The sequence below is a fragment of the Geotrypetes seraphini genome, chromosome 2 (assembly GCF_902459505.1).
Source record: "Geotrypetes seraphini chromosome 2, aGeoSer1.1, whole genome shotgun sequence".
In the NCBI taxonomy this organism is placed as follows: domain Eukaryota; kingdom Metazoa; phylum Chordata; class Amphibia; order Gymnophiona; family Dermophiidae; genus Geotrypetes; species Geotrypetes seraphini.
This window is the reverse complement of record NC_047085.1, coordinates 106,137,480-106,159,550: the sequence shown is the minus strand read 5'-3', so window position 1 is coordinate 106,159,550 and position 22,071 is coordinate 106,137,480. Positions and strand designations below refer to the sequence as shown.

The 22,071-nt window shown below is 42.1% G+C and overlaps 1 protein-coding gene across 7 annotated transcripts in view; it reads right to left on the bottom strand.

The window, feature by feature from the left end:
- Positions 1 to 14,011: 14,011 nt before the first annotated feature.
- Positions 14,012 to 22,071, bottom strand: part of ARMC1 (armadillo repeat containing 1) — a 78,901-nt gene continuing 70,841 nt past the window's right edge. For all 7 annotated transcript variants that reach the window (XM_033933381.1, XM_033933382.1, XM_033933377.1 and 4 more), the window contains one exon: positions 14,012 to 16,467. In XM_033933381.1, the coding sequence (XP_033789272.1) occupies positions 16,276 to 16,467 (192 nt within the window). In that variant the 3' untranslated portion in view covers positions 14,012 to 16,275. The remainder of the gene's footprint in view (positions 16,468 to 22,071) is intronic.

Below are 22,071 nucleotides of genomic sequence, written 5' to 3'. Positions count from 1 at the left end.
CTTAGATATGCAATACAGAGTGCAGCACATTAAGAACAACCAAATAATGAAGAAAACTTCAGCCTTACAGCTGTGTAAAAATGAAGTTCTAAAAAAAAAACCCCAAAAGGTAAGCAACTGAAAATGATTCCAGAAGATGTGCTTATAATGTCTTTTGTAAAACATAAAAGGCCCAATCCAGGAAGTGTGCAATCTCTAAGTCCATCCTCTTACCCTGCCCTTCCATTCTACCACAGCACATTTCTAACATAATAGCATGGATATATGTGCAAAAACTGTAAGAATTCTTTAGTGCGCTTAAAATCCATTGGCTCACATATAAAAATGTGCAACAGGGCAACCGCACTACTTTATTCATTGACTCATAGCTAGTATGCTAGAGAAACTCTGCAATTATATTTCTATACTACCATCTAGTGTAATATTCAGGTAGGGCATGCTAGATAACATGAACATCAAAGGCAAATCTATTTCTCTTGCACTATGGATTACAGATGAATTCTGACTTTAGTGAACAGTTTTTTAATAAGTCATATTAGACACATTTGGAGGGCTCTTGGGTAGTTTAGATGTCCTCAGTATACTTTAGTATTGTATGCAAGCCTGTCCCTTGTAAAATATTTTCTGAATACATTTTTTTAAAGGCTTTGAAGCTGGTTTAATAGGGGGTTTTTGGCACTGCTTCTATAGTTTGTTTGTTTTTCAGTATATTTCTTTTTTTATTATAACCTTACTGGGTCAGACCAATGGTCCATCAAGCCTAGTAGCCCGTTCTCACGGTGGCCAATCCAGGTCACTAGTACCTGGCCAAAACCCAAGGAGTAGCAATATTCCAAGCTACCAATACAGGGCAAACAGTGGCTTCCCCCATGTCTTTCTCAATAACAGACTATGGACTTGTCCAAACCTTTCTTAAAACCAGCTATGCTATCCGCTCTTACCACAAACTCTGGCAATGCATTCCAGAGCTTAACTATTCTCCAAGTGAAAAAATATTTACTCCTATTGGTTTTAAAAGTATTTCCCTGTTACTTCATCGAGTGTCCCCCTAGTCTTTGTAATTTTTGACGGAGTGAAAAATCGATCCACTTCTACTCCGCTCAGGATTTTGTAGACTTCAATCATATCTCCCCTCAGCTGTCTCTTTTTCAAGCTGAAGAGCCCTAACCATTTTAGTCTTTCCTCATACGATAGAATTCCATCCCCTTTACCATCTTGGTTGCTCTTCTTTGAACCTTTTCTAGCACCACTGTATTTTTCTTGAGATAAGGAGACCAGAACTGAACGCAATACTCCAGATGAGGTCGCACCATGGAGTGATACAGGGGCATGATAACATTCTTAGTCTTGTTAACCATCCCTTTTTTAATAATTCCTGGCATCCTGTTTGCTTTTTTGACCACCACCGCCACACATTGGGCGGTGGATTTCATCGTAGTGTCTACAATGATACCCAGATCCTTTTTTGGGTGCTAATCCCCAAGGTGGACCCTAGCATCCGGTAACTGTGATTCAGGTTATTCTTCCTAATGTGCATCACTTTGCTTTTGGCCACATTACATTTCATCTACCATTTGTATGCCCAGTGCTCTTCACTGCAAGGCCAATAAGCTAGTGGTTATCCCCTATGTACAATCCCCAGGCTTTTCCCCCCAGCTTTCTCCTGATACTACATCAATTATGCAAGATCATAGGCATTGTGTTTTCTATTTCCAAGTTTATTAAAAGTTTGTTACCCACCTTATCAGGATTCAAGGTGGCTTTACAAAAAATATAAGCTAAAACAGGTAAACAACTAAAGACATTAAAATACAACATCAAAAGATATTAAAAAAACAAACAGGACTGACCTAAACAGATTGGCACAAGAGGAAGTGATTGAATTATAATTGAGTGAAAAGAAAGAACAAAAAAGGGAAAAACAAAAGGACGGGGGAACAGAGGCTTCAGCCAGAACGGCTGGACTAGCCAGAGGAGCTAGTCTAGTATAAGATTAAAACATACTTAAAAGGACGGTCACACAGCAAAAACATCTTTAAAAAGAAAAGTTTTTAAGCTAGACTTAAAATTATTTAATGTTGTAATCTCTCATAGATAAGTTGGTGCCGAGTTCCAGAGTGAAGGGGCGAGGATGGAAAAATATTATTTCTCATGGTGTTAATATGTCTTAAAAAAGGGATTGCAAGCAAATTTTGGTTAGATGATTGAAGAGTACGCTGAGGAGTGGGGGTATAAAAAGTCTATTGATGAATTTGGGCTGCCCTGCTTTCCTAGTTTTGAATGTCAGCAGCATAATTTTGTAAGTGATACGGTATTCAATAGGAAGCCAGTGTGCTTTGACTAGAAGTGGCGTGACGTGATCGAATGTTTTTGCATTAAAAATGATTTTGCACCACACAACTCTTAAGTTTGAACCGCATGCTATCCAACCTTCTGCATTATTCTCGTGAGACAACAGAAGTGTGAGAGCTGGCACCATGCAGTTCAAACTCAAGAGCTCTTCCAGAGGCAGCATTGTCCAACAAGCCTCCAGAGAAAATATAGCAGGGACTAAAAACTGAGGAAAGGAACCAGCTTGGAGGGGGCAAGAGTGGAGATCAGATAGTGAAAGTCAACCTATGGGGATGAGACTGCATGGCAAAGGGTTGAAGGAGAATATGTGAGGGAGATACTGTGGGAGATGGTCTTAGGAAAAGAGTAAATGTTCCTTTCATGACATCAGTCACTTTAAATATCTGAGCAGTCAAGCCAACTGTATCTTCAAAGGGAGGTGGGGGATTCACTAGACCAGCGGTCTCCAAACTTTTCAACACAAGGGCCACATTGGGTACTTCAGCACTTTTCAGCCGGCCATAGTAAAAACAAACAAACCGATAAATAACTCTAGATATATGATATAAAGCAGAAAATTTTATAAACTAATTACAGAGTATGTGTGATTTAAGAACATAAGATTGCCGCTGTTGGGTCATGTCAGTGGTCCATCGTGCCCAGCAGTCTGCTCACGCGGCGGCCCTTGGTCAAAGACCAGTGCCCTAACTGAGACTAGCCCTACCTGCGTACGTCCTTGTTCAGTAGGAACTTGTCTAACTTAGTCTTGAAACCCTGGAGGGTGTTTTCCCCTACAACAGACTCCGGAAGAGCGTCCCAGTTTTCTACCACTCTCTGAGTGAAGAGGAACTTCCTTAATTATCATATATTAATGATGACGAACACTACCAGCAAATTCTCATATTTTCATCACAAATTATAATAAAACCATTAATGTGAATGATGGAACTGTCTTTTCTTTTTCCCAACCATGTTAAAAACTGTAAAAGAGAATATATTTATAAATGATTATGAAAGTATTAAAATCAAGAGAGCTCCATACAAGCAAATATGTGAATAAGTGAATACACATCTTTAAATATAAATTTATGCAATTACAAATGGAGTATTACACTGCACCACTGCAAGTATTCTTATGGACAATTAACTGTAACAACTAGTAACGAACTTCCAGATTCAATTTAAAAATTAGTCACAGCGCCAGAGCTATCTACAACACCGTGATTTGACACTGTTGATCAAGGCCAAACAAGTACGAAGAAATCCCACAACGTATACAATTACGATTCAGTATTAAATAAAGTTGTGAATAATATTAACATAATATGGACTATATTTTGAACACAATTTTAATTAATGCATTTGAAATCTATCACCACCTCGTGGGTTGGTTTGGGTTTTTTTGTTGTTGTTGTTGTTTTTTTGCAGATTCTCATTGGAAAATTAGTCCAATTGGTGCATTTCCGCACCATTCTTCTGCGGGCCACATATACTCATATCCAGCCCACAGGCCATACTTTCGAGACCCCTGCACTAGACTGACTAAGTGGATAATAGATGTAGCCTAATGGTTAGCGCAGTTACTAGAGAACTAGGGAAAAAGGTTCAATTCCCCCTGCAGCTCCTTCTGACTCTGGGCAAGTCATTTATCCCATTACTACCCCAAGTACAAAATAAGTATCTGTTTATAATATGTAAATCACTTTGATTGCAACCACAGAAAGGCAGTATATCAAAACCTGTCCCCTTCCCTTGGAAGGGAGACTCCCACTTGCAGAGTGCTGTCTACTTTGTTTAGCCATCATCTTGACTCTCACGTTGAATCATTTTGCCAAAGAAGCCCCTACTGGGGGGAAAAAAAAAGTGAGATCACTGGTATAATACCTAGTGTTTCTTTAGTCAAGACACAGATATTTGCTACATGTGAAGGCCCTTTTTAGATAAATTAGAAATCATTGAACTTGATAATTTAGAAAGAATTGGAATTGATAAGTCCAGTTTGGGATGTGTACAGCTACATTAGTATTTTAGAAAACATAAGAACATAAGAAGTTGCCTCCACTGGGTCAGACCGAGGTCCATCTCGACCAGCGGTCCACTCCCGCGGCGGCCCATCAGGTCCGCGACCTGTGAAGTGGTTTCTGACCACTTCTATAACCTATCTCAAGTTCTATCTGTACCCCTCTATCCCTTTATCCTCCAGGAACCTATCCAAACCCTCCTTGAACCCCTGTACAGAGTTCTGGCCTATCACATCCTCGGGAAGCGCGTTCCATGTGTCCACCACCCTCTGGGTAAAAAAGAATTTTCTAGCATTTGTTCTAAACCTGTCCCCTTTCAATTTCTCCGAGTGACCCCTAGTGCTTGTGGCTCCCCACAGTTTGAAGAATCTGTCCTTATTCACTTTCTCTATGCCCTTAAGGATTTTGAAGGTTTCTATCATGTCCCCTCTAAGTCTCCTCTTCTCCAGGGAGAACAGCCCCAGCATTTTTAACCTGTCAGCGTATGGAAAATTTTCCATACCTTTTATCAGCTTAGTCGCCCTCCTCTGCACTCCCTCGAGTACCGCCATGTCCTTCTTGAGGTACGGCGACCAGTATTGAACACAGTACTCCAGGTGCGGGCGCACCATTGCGCGATACAGCGGCATGATGACTTCCTTCGTCCAGGTTGTGATACCCTTTTTGATGATGCCCAGCATTCTGTTTGCTTTCTTTGAGGCTGTCGCACATTGCGCCGATGGTTTCAGTGATGTGTCGACCATCACCCCGAGGTCCCTTTCCAGGTTACTCATCCCTAGCAGTGTTCCCCCCATTTTGTAGTTGAACATCGGGTTCTTTTTCCCTACATGCATGACCTTGCATTTCTCTACGTTAAAACTCATTTGCCACTTTTTTGCCCAGTCTTCCAGTCTCGTTAGGTCCCTTTGCAGGTCTTCACAGTCTTCCGTGTTTCTAACCCTGTTGCAGAGTTTGGTGTCATCAGCAAATTTGATAACCTCACATTTTGTCCCTGTCTCCAGATCGTTAATAAATATATTGAACAGTAGAGGTCCCAGCACCGACCCCTGCGGAACTCCGCTCGTGACCCATTGCCAATCTGAGTATTGGCCCTTGACTCCAACCCTCTGTTTCCTGCCCGCTAGCCAGTGTTTGATCCATCGGTAGATATCCCCTTGCACCCCGTGGTTCCACAGCTTTTTAAGTAGCCGTTCATGAGATACCTTGTCGAAGGCTTTTTGGAAGTCAAGGTAAATGATATCTATGGATTCTCCCTTATCCAACTGAATGTTTATTCCCTCAAAGAAGTACAGCAAGTTCGTGAGGCATGACCTTCCCTTGCAGAAGCCATGCTGGCTCGCCTTCAGTTGTCCATTGTTTTCTATGTGTTCGCAGATTTTGTCCTTTACCATTGCTTCCATCATCTTTCCTGGAACCGAGGTCAAGCTCACAGGCCTGTAGTTTCCCGGGTCACCCCTTGATCCCTTCTTAAAGATGGGCATGACATTTGCTATTTTCCAGTCCTCTGGGATCTCCCCAGTTTTTAGGGAGAGGTTACATATTTGGCGAAGTGTCTCTGCTATTTCGTTTCTCAGTTCTTTTAGTACCCTTGGGTGGATGCCGTCCGGGCCTGGTGATTTGTCGCTCTTTAGTCTGTCTATCTGTCTGAGGACATCCTCTTTGCTTACCTCTAGTTGTACCAGCCTTTCGTCGTGTTCTCCGTTTATAATCACCTCGGGTTCTGGGATATTGGATGTGTCCTCTCTGGTGAAGACTGACGAGAAGAATTTGTTTAACCTTTCAGCTATCTCTTTTTCCTCCTTTATCGCTCCTTTCCTGTCTCCGTCGTCCAGTGGTCCCACTTCCTCTCTGGCTGGTTGTTTTCCTTTCACATACCTGAAGAAGGGTTTGAAGTTTCTTGCTTCTCCTGCCCTTCTTCAGTGGATGTAAAACAGTGTATTGCAAACTATATGCTGCGGCACACTAGTGTGCCTCCTGAGATTTCAAGTGTGCCACGACACATTGGGGAGGAGGAGAGGTGCCGGCTGACTGCCTATGGGATGTGCCTCTTGCAGCGAAAGGCACATCCTATAAGCAATCAGCCGGCACCAGCGCCTCTCCTTTTCAGGGCCCATCTGGAGGGCCTTTGCATATGCGGACGTTGACGTGATGACATCACCATGTGTGTGACATCATCACAGCAATGTCCGCACACTTCCAGAGACCTCGAGTCATGGCCACTACGTTTAGTGTGCCACGGGTCGAAAAATTTTATGGGACACTGATGTTGAGTCTTTTCTAAAACAGAAGCAGAAAGGCATTTGTATGTGGCAGTACGTGTGGCATAAGCATACATTTCAGTTATAACCTTTGTAACTTACACATGCAACTGTCTGCACTAACCCCCTAATTATGTAAGCTTGAGCACACTATTTTGCAACTACTAGACCAGTGTATTGCAAACTGTGTGCTGCAAGACGCCGGGTGTGCCACAAGACGCCGGCGAGAAGGAGAGACACCGTCGCTGGCTGACTGCCTACAGGTCGTGCCTCTTGCCCGAGGGCTGCATCAGAGGAAAAACTAGAGAAAAAACAGCAAGCTTTTTCTCTAGTATAACAGCTTACCAAACAATGCAGAGCATACAAAAAATGCTTGAGTACATGAATAAATTCATGTAAACCGTTCTGAGCTCTCCTGGAAGAACGGTATACTGTAGAAAAATGAATGAATAAATAAATTAAAAATACACTTCTCACTGTTGCAAAAATACAGCACTGCAGGAGCTGGTTGAATGAGTATTGCATCAGTTTTCCCTTTCTGCGATCTTTTGTAGTTTATGAAAGCTAACCTCTTTTTCCTTACCTTTTCAACTACTACTTGAGAACCAACAAGGCCTTTCTTCCTCTTACTTTTACTTACCTTCCTTACAAAATGGTTTGTTGCCCTTACAATAGTTCCTTTCAGTTTTGCCCACTGATTTCTTACTTCTTCCATCTATTCTAGACAATTCCTTGATGTACTCTCCCTTCTGAACAAAGTTAGTTTTTTTTTAAAGTCTAGAATCTTTGCTTTTGCATCAGTCTTAATACTAAACCACAGCATGTGGTGATCACCGGATGCCAGATCACCCACTGTAACATCAGAAACACTTTCCCCGTTTGTAAGCACTAACTCGGGGATGCACAAAACTTACCAATCGTTGCTAAATTGATTTGATCAGTTTAGCGATCGATCGGCTCGATTCCCCGATGCACAAAACTGCTATCCGCCCATTATCCGATCCATGCAAATTAGTAAAACCCCCATGCAAAATAGCAAAATACACAAACATCGCTGGGCTATTTAGCATCGGATTTACCGATTGTAAAATCCAATTGCTCTCCAATCGGTAACTGGGTTACTGACATGTCTGCCTGCTTGTTTTTTTCATTTTTTTTTCCAATGGCACAGATATTTTGTGTGTATTACACATGCAAAATATCTGCCTCATAAAAAAAAAAAAAGAAAAATGTCTCCCACCGCTGTCACAGCCCTCCCCAATGACCCCCCTCCCTCCTGCCACCATTGGCCCCCTCCTCCCCAGTACCTTTAAGCCGGGAGCAGCAGGGGTGCTCAGTCATTCCCTCCTGGTCCTCTTCCATCTGCAATGCGGACCTTAGGCCCCCTCCCCAGTGCATCATCTGATGCATGGGGAGGGGCCTAATGCCTTGATTGGCTCAGATGTCACAGGCTCCTTCCTTTGAGAGGGATCTTAGGCGTCTGAGCCAATCAGGGACTCCCTTAGGCTCTCTCTGTATCCCGGATACAAGGGGGGTGGGGAGCCTTAGAGATAGAGGGAGCCTAAGAGAGTCTCTGATTGATTCACACACTGGGGAAGGGCCTAAGGCCCTGATTGGTATCATCTGATGCTCGGGAAGGGGCCTAAGACCTTGATTGGCTCAGAAGTCACAGGCTCCTTCCCTTGAGAGGGGTCTTAGGCATCTGAGCCAATCCAGGACTCCCTTAGGCTCCCTCTGTATTCCAGATACAAGGGTGAGGAACCTTAGGGATACAGAGGGAGTCTAAGGGAGTCCTGGATTGGCTCAGGCGCCTAAGATCACTCCCAAGGGGAAGGGCCTGAGGTATCTGAACCAATCAGGGCCTTGGGCTCCCTCCCCGTACATCAGATGATGCATTGGGGAGGGACCTAAAACCCGCATTGCAGACAGCGGCTGGTGGAGTGGGAGGGACTGACTGAGCATCCTTCCTGCTCCCAACTTAAAGGTACCTGGGCGGAAGGGGGCATCACTCCTGCCATATTGCAGTTCAGCAGGGGAGGGGGGAGCGTCTGGTGGCAGGAGGGAGTGGGCATCCCTCCTGCCATATTTTTGTGGGTTGGGAGGGGGCTTTTTCCTCTTTTTTTGTGGGAGTTTAACACACGCACATCTGTGCCTTTAAAAACAAACAAACCAAAAGCCCTTAACAGCAGTGACAGGAGACTGCTTTCCCCGTCACTGCTGTTAGGGCTGAGCAATTGAATCAGTCAAATTTGCATGCAAACTTATTAGTGCATCAATCGCTGTTGGAAGAATCGGCCAACAGCAATCAAGTCGCTATCTTTGTGCATCTAGCCCTAAGTCCAGTAGGGCCCTATCTCATGTGGATTCCATTACCAACTGCTGGAACAGTTCTCATAGAGAATCCAGGATCTTCCAACTTCTAGAAGACCCCACTATAGGGATAACCCAAATCAATATCTGACATGTTAAAATCACCTATTACTAATACTTTCCCTTTTACAGTTATATTCTGAATGTCTGCTAAATCTCTGTCCACTTCTGTCTGCTATTAAATCTCTGTCCACTTACCTGAGAGCTTACACTAACCCTGCCCCAATTCTAGTTTAAAGCCCTCCTGAGTAGGTTAGACAGTTTGCTGCTGAAGACACTTCTTCCCTTCTTTGATAGATGCACACCATCCCTGCTCAGCAACCCTTGGAAAATCATCCCTTGGCCCAGGAAGCCAAAATGCTCTCAACAACACCATCCACACAGCCATGCATTCATCTCCAGGATGCGAACTTCTCTGCTTGGGCCTTTACCCTCAATAGGGAGGATCGATATGAATGCCACCTGCACTCCTGCTTCACCTTCTCAGATCCATGCCACTTTTGATACGTTCAGAGGTTACCTAGCAGTATCATTAGTGCCAACATGGATGTGCAGTATTGGATAATAGTCATTAGCCTTGATGAGTCTTGGCATGCAAAACTTTGTCATATTTATTGAGATTTCAGAGGTCGAGAATTGGGTGTATACCTCCCTTCTTCTTTGGAATTAGAAAATATCTTGAATAAAATCCCTGATTTGGGGGGCAAGAGGAACTTCCTCTATAGTATTTAGTTGAAGTAAAACTTCTATTTCCTGAAGAAGAAGAAGGGACATCTGTTGAGATGTAAGAGAGAACTCTCTTGGAGGGAAATTTGGCAGAATAGAAACAAAATGAAGAGAATAAACTTACTTTATGATTTTTAAAACCCAAGTATCTGTGGTGATGAGAGTCCAACGTGGATAAAATGCCAGTAGACAACCTCCAATGGGAAGAGGCTTTAAGGTTAATTTGACTATGCTCTCTAGAAGCAGGTCAAAAAGACTGTGCTGGATTTTGAGATGTCGGTTGATGTTTCTGTGGTTTTTGTTGTCCCTGCCTCTTTTGAAGTGGTGGTCTTGCTGATGCTGAAGAAGAAGAGTATCTTCTCTTATAAGTAAATTATTTCTGAGATGGCTTTTTTATATTGAGGTCTTTTGGTTTTATTGAGTGTGTTCCAGCTCTGCTCATGGAGCGTTAATTTTTGTGTAGCATACTACATTTTCACCAAATAGCTCTTCCCTAACACATGGAATGTTTGCAAAGCGATCCTGATGGTTGATATCCATATCAGAGGCTCACAACTAAGCTAAGCGCCTTATAGCTATAGCCATTGCTGAAGCCCTAGCTGTTAGTTCAAAGGCATCAAATGAGGTGCGAGCCAAATATTTTCTTGTTTGGGTTAGAGCATGAGCTACAGCCATTGCTGAAGCCCTAGCTGTTAGTTCAAAGGCATCAAATGAGGTGCGAGCCAAATATTTTCTTGTTTGGGTTAAAGCATGAGCTACATGTTTAAAATTTGAAAATTGAACTGGTGGGATATATTGTTCAAACTAAAAAACCTTGTTTGCCAATTGTTTCAAATAAAAAGACATGAACAAAAATTGTAATTTAAAACTGTTGGCTAACAGAGTTCTGATATAAACGTCCAAACTTATCCATGTTTCTGCCTTCATGACCTGATGGAGCTGAAGCATAGACCCTAGTACTAGATGTTTTCTTCAGAGTAGATTCTACCAATTGATTTTGAAGTTGTGGTTTATCAAAGCCTGGCTATGAAATAATTCTATACAAAGAACTCAACTTTCTAGGAATGATGATTACTGTCATTGGAGTCTCCCAATTTTTTTTAATAAGGATTCTTTTAATAATGGATGAAGAGGCAACTTCAAAAGTTCTTGTGGTGGCTCATCAAAATCTAAAGCTTCTAAAAGCTTAGCTCTTGGTTCCAAACTGCTTCTAATTTTACTGTAAGTTCTTTCCCCAATTGTCTTATGTATTTAGTGAAAGAAAGACTTTCTGGAGGAGATCTTCTCCCATGTGGTGGTTGTGAGGGCTCAGAAGGTATACCATATGATTCAGGAGTTGATAACCCCCCTCCCCCCCCACACACTCTGAACCAGATTAGTCTGACATTAAACCTGAGTCTTGATCCAGGTCCATGATATCTTTATGATGATGGTATCAATCTAAAGATATGGAGCCAGAGCATCTGTATCTAAAATATTTTGATTGGGAACGTTGACGTTTAGATGGGGAGTGCCGATGCTTAAAGAATGTTGACGCTTTGAAGAATTTTCCCGATTAGAAGATGAACGTTGATGCAGAATCTTGATGCTTCGATGATGCTAGATGCTCTGAAGAACTTAAATGCCTACGCTTTGGATAAGAATGTTGATGACTCCTGAAAGTTGATCTATGTTCTGAAGACAAACATCGACTGTGGCTTACAGAACATTGATGAGAAACAAAGCGACACTTGGAAGCTGGCTCCGAGAAAGTACTTTGTGCCATATAAGAACTACGCTCAGGCTGGGTTGGTATTGATGAGGTCACTGCTGAGAGTGGTACAGAAAATAACTTGAATATACTGATAAAACTCTCTTCGCTAAAAATAATCGACCTGAGATTTAAAATCCTGTACCGATACCTGAGTGGGTATCAATGGTACTGCCGGTTGTCTGGGGGTGAGAGACCTTGAAGAGGATGCACGCCCCCTAGGAGACAATTCCGGCACCGATGGTAAGCGTCAATGTTGGAGTTTGGCATGCATCGAGGGACTTGATGTTGAAGAGGCCTGCGACGCTGGTTTGGAGATGGAGGGCTTCTTAGCAGGTTTTGTGGATGCAAGGTCTGAAGTTGATGCTGATGTTTAAGATTTATCTGGCATAGCTGAACCGAACAATTTTTACTGTTGGATCTTCCGTGCTTTGAGGGAGCGCTTCTGGAGGGTAGAGCAACGAATGGAGTAATCCACTTGGTGCTCAGGTCCCAAACACTGAAATATATCTCCGACGCTGGCAATACTTTTTAAAACCCGTTGATGGTTTTGACATAGATGGGAACAATTATTGTGCTAGATCGAACTCAATTTTTAAAGAAAACCCGTTAACTGCCTAAGCAATGGTTGATATATGCTCAAAGGGAGATAAGAAGTAAAATCATCTTTCCTTCCTCTATTTTTTTTTTGTGTTAAAGAAAAATATGAACTAGAAAACTAAATGAAAGAAAATAAGATAAAAATGATTCACAATGAAGGGACGGCAACGCAACAGCAAAAAATATAGTTTCTTTGCTCTGCAGAAAACAAAGAACTGGGGTACCATAAATTTACATTGGGAGGGAAGGCATTCATGCATGTGCGGTAGCGGGCAGTTTAAAAGCTTTGGATTTCTTAAAGTGTCGTTGCACTATTTACTGTCTGTGCCGTGGGCTTAGTGATGTCACCCACATGTGAGAATATGCTGCCTGCTTGTCTGAGGATAACATCATGTCTGGTCTGTAGATGGATGCCTCTGAACCCCTCAGAAGGGAATCACCAACCACTACTACCTTGCACCTCCTAGTGGAGTCGGATCCAGCAACTTTGGGGATTTTGAGCTTTGGCCTTCCTCTCTCTGGCATTCTGTCTTCTCCTTCATGCTGCATACCAGTTCTTCAGTTCAATGGCATGTGGAATCACAGTATCAATCCTGCAGGGTCCTGTAATCTGAGTCTATCTTTCCTCTCTCAGCACGACCTTATTCCCCACTGCTGGAAATCTTTGATGACTCATGAAGCATTTCATCAATGTACCTCACATTCTCACAGATGCTTCTCAGTCTTGCCACCTCTTCTCTCAATTCATTTACTTCATTCATGAGGGATTCAAGCTGAAATCAGAAACTGTGGCTTTTGGGGACCTCTTGAGAGTTATCTTGATCTTTCTCTAAATCCTGTTTTGATAAACTGTTTTTTTTTGTTTTTTTTTAATGACAGGCCTTAGACATTAGTAACACAAGTTCAGAGGAAAACTCCTGCATGTGTTCTAGCACAGGCAAATGGCTTGAGAAATCCTTCCCACCATCTGCTGCTATTAATACCTCAGTTCAATTTGAAGGATGGGCTATCCACATTCAGCACAGGTCCCAACTTGGCAACAATTCCTGCCAAAACCAAGCTGAGGACTGCAGCTTGATTCCATCACTTGTGGCCCGTGCTGAGGGAATTACACCAGCACTCTAAATGAGGCATACTTGGAACTTACTGCTTGCAGCTCTGGAGCAACAATTGCCACAAGAATCAAAGAAGTGTGCTTTCACTGCATATTGTATGAACCTTTCTGCTGACTCCTAGCTAACAGGAAGGGCCCCCACCCTCTAAAGCCCTGAAGTAAAAATTTGCACCTTACAACCCTACTATTGCAGAAAGTATCTAAAGTGAAGAAGAAATGCACAAAAACCTTTGGTTCTAGGAATCTAATTTAAAAGCTTTCATCAGTTAGCAGTGCTCCTGGAGGATCTTGAGGGTGCCCTTCCATTAGTAGAGGAAGACTGAGCCACAACCAGTCAAACATCCAGAGGCCTGAGTCAGCACCTCCAAAATATGATACCCCAAGGCTGACGGGATTTGCAAAATCAGATCTATCCCAGATTACATCCCTACATATATTTTTTTAATATCCGTCATCATCCCTTTTTTTTTTCCTCTCAAATTCAATTAACTAAGAAGTCTTTTTGCTGTTCAGAAGTGCTCAAATGTGCCCGACCTCAAATTTTTCAAACCAATTTGGGGTCACAACCTGCAGTTTAGGAACTGCTGCTATAATTTTCACAAATGTACTGCATCTGCCATTCTCCAATGACAATGACTGTAAATGCATTAGAACCAAAAACATGTTTAGAAATGAGCTCCTGACAAAACCTACAAAGTCAAGGATAGAGGATTATTGTTTCTCTCTATGCTTACTTCAAATAAAGGATCGATGGCCTGCTTATGTAAATGCATTCACTTTTAGTGAAGGAATACCAAAATCAGAAGTTAATGTACATGACAAAAAAAACAAACCCCTCAGATTAATTTTAGATCTATTTTTATTTTACAGAAAACTCAAAAAACATTTACAGATGTTAATTGTTCCATATGAGCTGTAATCAGCATGAATGCACACTCCAAGTATGAATACACGGAAATGTCTACAACACTTGGCATATACTGAACCTTAACTACCCAAAGAGGTGTAGTTATTATATAAGGTTAATGTGCAATAATGAAAACAAATCTTATCACAGAAGTAGTAAACTCTGCATTTGTTATAGTTATACAAAGGACCTTTTAAACACTTTTTGATAATAAAATTTCAGACAGCTGTAAGGAGAAAAACCTTTGCATTTTCAAAACAAAAAAGAAATGCTTTTTAGATTTTTTTTTTTTTTTAAGCAACTCAAATTAGAAATTAAGTACAAAAAAGAAAAAAAAAACAACAACCCAGAAAATGTTTGTCTTAATATCCTAAAATGATGTTGGAGGAGTGAACAGTTTTCAACTCCTTTGCAACTTAACACTGCACAGACATACCAATCTATAACAAGACCGAGATGTTATTCTCTAATTTCAAACAGGATACAAAGGTACCCTCCTTCATGAAGACTTACCTCAATTCCCAAAATGTAACATTTTCAGCAGCCTCAGATACCCCAAAAAATAAGTTGAGCTTTATTTAGTAATGAATACTGTTTAGTTGTTTGACAGTAGTACAATCAATAAAATGTAGCTGTGATTTAATTAAAAACTTAAATGAAACTCCAATAGTTTTGTAACAGTAGAAAGAGCTGGCTCAACACATCTTCACATTACTTTTATTCTCTATTAATGCTCTTGAGATTCCAGCTCAATATCAATTACTGCACTTTGAAGAGAAATGAGTAGAATAAGGTCAATATAGGAGACCACAAAATAACTGAGGTTCAAATTTCCTCCAATATGTAGCAATTAAAGTTCAAGTATTTAGTGGAACTATGTCATTAGAGGATTTGCTTTCTTATTCCTTTTTAAATAAATGTTTCAGCTAAGGCAAAGGTTGCGTAAAGCAGGAAAAATGCCATAACTCTCACGTAGGACTGTCATATCTTGGCCTGATTAAATAATGGGAATTGTAACCAGAATGCACAAATTATCAGATAATCAAGAATCTGGCTAGATGTTTTCCTTTACAGCCACTTACTAACGGCATGAAATACAATTGCTTTCTTCCTAATTACTCCTTAAATACCTTTAAGTCTCCGATAGGCCAATACTCACAACTTAACACCAGCGCTAGTGCTGAACTAGTGCCGGCATTAATCTCTGCAGCATGTTCAGAGGGCTGCAGCACAGGAAACAATGGCCACACCAAAGATTAGTGCAAATTGTATTTAAATGTAGTCAAATGGATGTAAATGAGTATAATGGCATTGGGAGAAAAATGTACATACTGGGGCATATCCTTTTACCTCCAAGTTTATGAGGCTATTGCAATGTGTAACCTTTCACTTCTGTGGTTTTCAACAGAACAGAGATGTACTATACCCAAATATTTCAGGTTCTTAGCAGTGGTCATTTTGCTCACCCCAGGGACACACATTCAAAATGCTATATAAAATGTAGATGATATAACCAGAAGAATTGTCAAATTAAATATATTTTATTCTTGAAAACCACGCAGGCTTGAAAACTAACGGCCTCTTTTACAACGCTGCGCTAGTGGCTGCCGCGTGGCAACAGCCCCGAAGCCCTTTAAATCTCTATGGGCTTCGGGGCCATTAGCGCGGCTTTGTAAAAGAGGCTTTAAATTAAATTACCTGTAAAATGAACTCAAGCAAAAAAAACAAAAATCAAGTCAAAGGCATCTTGATCCATATACATTACTCATAGGTCCTGAGGAAAAGTGAAAATGGGTTATCAATAACGTTCTCTTGACCTTAAAATTAAAGCTCTATGTATGTTTTGGTTTTTGATCCTTAAGCTGTCACAAAGGGACTTTAGTGTCTCCTATTATATTAAATTGCTAGCAAATGGAAAATTCCTAACAAGACAAGAGCCAAACATGAACCCTTTCAAAGAAATAAAACACACACACACGGTGAGTCACTAAAAAGTTTATGAAAACAAATAAGCAATTTCATTTCAGGCTTTAATCCTTTAAACAACCTGGCAGGCTAGGATGTAAAATGCAGCATAAATGTGTATGATCTAAAAAATATTTTCTGTGATCCTTTATTGCAAATTGCACCTGGCAGTTTACCACACATTGGAAAACTGGCCCCCTTTTGGTTTACAGTCATTTAACCTCAAGCACTAGTCACCAGTAGAAAGACCGTGACAGAAAGTTTGTAGCAGTACTGAACCAGTTGGTTCCCATCTCCATGTGTGACCCTACACGGGACATGGCTTTATCTTGTTCTTTTGAAGGACTTTCTTCTTCTGGCAAATAATCAGGCAAATCTGTATTCAGTTCAACCTCTACCGGTGTATCTTGGAATGGAACCAATGACTAATGAAACAGAAAGAGTTAATGTTGCAATAAAACAGTAAGATGCAAAATATATTAAGAAATGGTTAAATATGTGATACAAAATCCATGCTATATCTGATTTACATTTAGAATAAAAGCTTTAAAAAACTTCCATTAGCAGAATCCCTTAATCAGGTTGTTTTTGCTATATACCATGAAAATTTTAGAGAAAGTGGCTTCTTCAAAATATACTTTTATTGCTTCAACTTTAGTCTCATTTTCAGGTCTCTTTCCTTGCTTACACCTCCTCCCACCTTGCACATTTAATACTTTTTTTTTTTTAAAGAGTAAAGGGTATTTATTTTACAAAAGCCAACCATATCAAAATGTTTACCACAGAACCCTCCTTTTCATTGCCTGTACTGTACAAAACTGGGTTATCAGTGTGATGATGCCTGTGCTAGATTCATCAGTAAGTAAGCTAAAAGTGCTGTCATCTTACTACAGGTGCTTTCAATACCACAATACTGACTACATAAATGTTATATTAACAAATGCTAGGGAGGTAAATTTTTGTAGATAAAATAAATGACAGCTTCCTATACAATTTGCGGCCATATTAATTAGCAAAATGCCGGAACCAACTACCAATTACACTACGATTTTGTGACCGCTATCTCAGGTTCTAAAAACTTTTAAAAGCATTTCTGTACCTGAAGTAACTGAAATGGTTAATTGTAAAAGCCCATTTCTAAACTGTCTAATGCAACTCCTGGGACATAACAATGAGCCAATGATGACTTACTTGAACTTGTAACTATGACCTAACTGTATGAATAACTGTTAAAAAGTTTTGGACAAGTTCCTGGAGGAAAAGTCCATAGTCTGCTATTGAGACAAACATGGAGGGGGAAGCCACTGCTTGCCCTGGGATCAGTAGAATGGAATGTTACTACTATTTGGGATTTTACTAGGTATTTGTAACCTGGATTGGCCACTGCAAAAACAGGATACTGAGCTAGATGGACCATTGGTCTGACCCAGTATGGATATTATATTCTTAACGTATCTGATGATCTGTTTTCCTTTTTACATCAGAAATGAATTAAAGTCATGTTTTTCAGGAGGAAGAAGCAGACCTCCTCCTTTGTTAGTATACTTTACACTAGTGCTGCCCGATTCATGATTCACCGATTCATTTTGGGTGAATCGATTCAAATCTATTAAAAAATAAAAATAAAATAAAAATCAGCCTCCCGATTCATTGTCTGACCTTCCCCCCTCACCCCCTAAAGCAGGATCGGCAGCGCTGCCTCTTACTGGCCGGCTGGCCGCTGCTGCTCCTCATTTAGAGGGCGAGGGTCAGGCGTAAAGTGCTGCAGTGTCCGGCTTCCCTCCGGCCTCCTGCGCCGCCATTTACCTGATTCCAGCAGGGAGCAGCCTGCAGAGAGGATCGCTGGTACGTTAACGATCATTGCAGGTTGCTACAGGCCTCAAGAGCTGTCTTCCCTCTGCCACGATTCTGCCTCTGACATCAGAGGTGGGGACGTGACCGCGGCAGAGGGAAGACAGCTCCAAAGGCCTATAGCAACCTGCAATAATCGCTAAAGTACCGGCGATCCTCTCTGCAGGCTGCTCCCTGCAGGAATCAGGTAAATGGAGACGTGGGAGGTCAGGGAGAAACACACAGGCCTTCTGGGAGGGAAGTCCTTCAGGAGTGGGGTGCAGGCCTTCAGGTGGGTAGTGCAGGCCTTCAGGGGTGGGGTGCAGGCCTTCAGGGGAAGGGTTTAGGCCTTCAGGGGTGGTGGTACAGGCCTTCAGGGGGGACAGGCAGGCCTTCAGGGGTCGGTTTAGGCCTTCAGGGGGGGACAGACTTTTAGGGGGGGAGGGAGGGAAGGGGGATTCAAAGAGATGTGCATACGCTGGACTTTGGAGGGGAAGAAATAATGGGTCTAAAAACAGAGGAGAAGGAGAGAGATGGTGGACAATGGGACTTAGGGATGAAAGCAACAGAAAGGGAGAGATGATGGACCCTGGGGTGGTGGGGAAGGAGGGAGAGATGTTAGATGAAAGGGTAGTTGAGAAAAGGCGAATCTGTGGATGGAGACAAAAAAAAAGGAAAGATGCCAGACCTCCAGGGGAGGGAAGGGAAACGGAAGGAGAGGACAGAGATAGAAGATTGATGGTTAGCATGGAGAAAGAAGAAAGGAGACCCTGGCAAGCAAGTTATCAGAAGACAACCAGAGCTTGGGATCAATAAGATTTGAATAATGACCAGACAACAAAAGGTAGAAAAAAATTTTTATTTTCTGTTTTGTGATTACAATATGTCAGATTTGAAAAGTGTATCCTGCCAGAGCTAGTGTTAGACCGCAAACGTGAGCTAGGATTAAACAGAGAGAGGAAAAGTCTTTTTTGTTTATTTTGTTTACCCCACAGTGCCAGTGTGGTTAGGAGAAGGCAAAGGGGATGAAGAGGCTATACAATAAACCCACCAGGATGTTTTTTAAAAAACACCCAATTGGGCAGGAAAATCGAATCGAAAAATCAATTCAATAGACTGAATCGAATCAAATTTTTTTTTCCCTGAGTCGGGCAGCACTACTTTATACACATTGTCTCAAAAACAGCCAAGAAGCTGTGTAGGAAATGAGCACATCGTTCCGGAAAACTTCCTAAGGTGTTCATGTGTGTTAACATTTCTCCCAGGGTTACAAAGGATTGTACATTTTTAGTCTATATGGGAGTGGATTCAACTATCACACAGTGGTGCTCCAGTTGCTACTTCTCGAAATCTTTCTAGTCAGTCTTCCCTCTTATTCACAGGAGGCACAGAGGAAGGATTTCTCATACTTTTATCTCTGTTTCCTTAATGTCATCCTGGATAGACACTAACTATCACAGCTTCTTTGGAGGACTGAGAAGTTAAAAGATGCCCAACATATGTGCTCTGGGGCTCATCTTCTTCCTCCAACAGAAATGATCACTGCCTGTAGATTCTCCCTGTAATCCATGCATATCACCAGGATTGGGCAGACTACAGCAAAATGTTCTACAGCAGTGGTCTTAAACTTTGCAGGACCACATTTTGGATTTGTAGGTACTTGGAGGGCCGCAAAAAAAAGTTAATGTCTTATTAAGGAAATTACAATTTTGCATGAGATAAAACTCTTTATAGTTTATAAAATCTTTCCTTTAACTGTTAAAGGAAAAATTTATAAACTCCATTGTACTGGGACAAGTGCTATTTAACTTATTTATAAATGATCTGGAAATTGGAACGACGAGTGAGGTGATTAAATTTGCAGATGACACTAAACTGTTCAAAGTTGTTAAAACGCATACGGATTGTGAAAAATTGCAGGCGTACCTTGGGAAATTGGAAGACTGGGCATCGAAATGGCAGATGAAATTTAATGTGGACAAATGCAAAGTGATGCACATTGGGAAGAATAACCTGAATCACAGTTACCGAATGTTAGGGTCCACCTTGGGGGTCAGCATCCAAGAAAAGGATCCGGGTATCATTGTAGACACTATGATGAAACCTTCTGCCCAATGTGGAGCGGCAGTGGCCAAAAAAGCAAACAGGATGCTAGGAATTATTAAAAAAGAGATGGCTAACAAGACTAAGAATGTTATAATGCCCCTGTATCACTCCATAGTGCGACCACATCTGGAGTATTGCGTTCAATTCTGGTCTCCTTATCTCAAGAAAGATATAGTGGCGCTAGAAAAGGTTCAAAGAATAGCAACCAAGATGATAAAGGGGATGGAACTCCTCTTGTATGAGGAAAGACTAAAATGGTTAGGGCTCTTCAGCTTGGAAAAGAGATGGCTGAGGGGAGATATGATTGAAGTCTACAAAATCCTGAGTGGAGTAGAACGGGTACAAGTAGATCAATTTTTCAGTCTGTCAAAAATTACAAAGATTAGGGGGACACTCAAATTTACAGGGAAATACTTTTAAAACCAATAGGAGGAATTTTTTTTTCACTCAGAGAATAGTTAAGCTCTGGAACGCATTGCCAGAGGTTATGGTAAAAGCGGATAGCATAGTTGGTTTTAAGAAAGGTTTGGACAAGTTCCTGGAGGAAAAGTCCATAGCCTGTTATTGAGAAAGATATGGGAGAAGCCACTTCTTGCCCTAGATCAGTTGCATAGAATATTGCTACTCCTTGGGTTTTGGCCAGGTACTAGTGACCTGGATTGGGGCTTTATTGGTCTGACCCAGTAAGGCTATTCTTATGCTCTGTGTACAGCTTTAATTCTTGCAGAGATTCAGAGATTAAATCCACAAGGTGAACTGGTTTGAAGAATCTGCACACTGTAGAGTCCTCCCCCAAATCACAGGCTCCACATAGGTCTGGATCCTGGAGATCCACCATATCAATGCCCGTCCGAAGTGCCACCCTGTGAAAGCAAAGGAATGGAAAGAGTGTCTGGCGCAACTGCGGGCACAGCCGACGTACTTCCTGGTACTCCCGCAGGAAGGCAAGAAGAAAGACCCTGGTTCCTTGGAGCAGGGGGTCCCTGTGAGTTGCACAGAGGCCGATGGAAGAGAAACAAGCAGACTTTTTAACTAAGTATGCCTGATAAAGCATATTCACAAATTCTGGGGAAAATCATCCCCCGTGGCAGGAGCCAACTTCTGTGCCTCAGATTTGGAATGCTTGGAAGATTTATGAGGTTTATCACCGGAGCTGCGCTTGTATGTCACCAAAACTCTGCCACCAGGGCCCCCTGATCCCAATTTTGCGGGAGTCAGGGCAAAAGGTACTTGAAGATCCTCCCCAGAGGTTGAAGAAACCGAATGCGAGCAAACCTTGCCCCCTTCACGGGCCACAGCACACATGGATCACGGCTGCACATCTGACTGCCATCCACTGCAAATGAGGCATGAATCCACCCCATCCTGCCCTGGGGAGGTCATCTATGTGGTTTTCTTTCAAAAATGAAGTCTGACAAGTATAAAAAATAACTTTAAAATCAAATCTGGAAAAATCAAAGATGGCCACTGGGGGCCTGTTTTGACTAAAAATTAGCCCAGGAAAATCAGAGAACCCTCAAAAACAGATTTTAGGATTTTAGGAGTGGGGGTGGGACAAAGAGCATGCAGGGAAACCACCTAAAAAAACCCTTTTTAAAGACTCCCCAAATCTGATTCAAGCTACTAGCTTGCTCTCAGAGAAACGTGTTGACCGAACACTGCTGCTGGTACTCACTGTGAAATGTGCTGAATGAGAGAAACTACAGGCAGAGCTGAAACAGCTGACAAGGAGATCCTGTGCCTCAGGGAACTTGGAAAACTGGATTTCAAGTCTTCCGACTGCCCCACCAGCCTGACCACCACGGCCAGAGACCTCCACCACCCATGGACACATCGCATTAACGCCTGGTGGAGGAATGCAGTCTGGCTCCGTTCCTGGTCGCGCCGCCACAGAACCACTCAGCTCCACCCAACTAGCGGACTAACCTGGGGTGAGCAAGCTCCCAAGAGAACGGTCCCCAAGCCCCAAACTGATGTGCAGGCTGTCCAGGGGGCTTACTGCTAGGCAGGGAATCCCCCAGAAGCAGACGTTCTCCAAGGGTCTCCAATCTCCCAGGGTCAAGGATGTCCCCGCAGGGAACCTCCACGAGGGC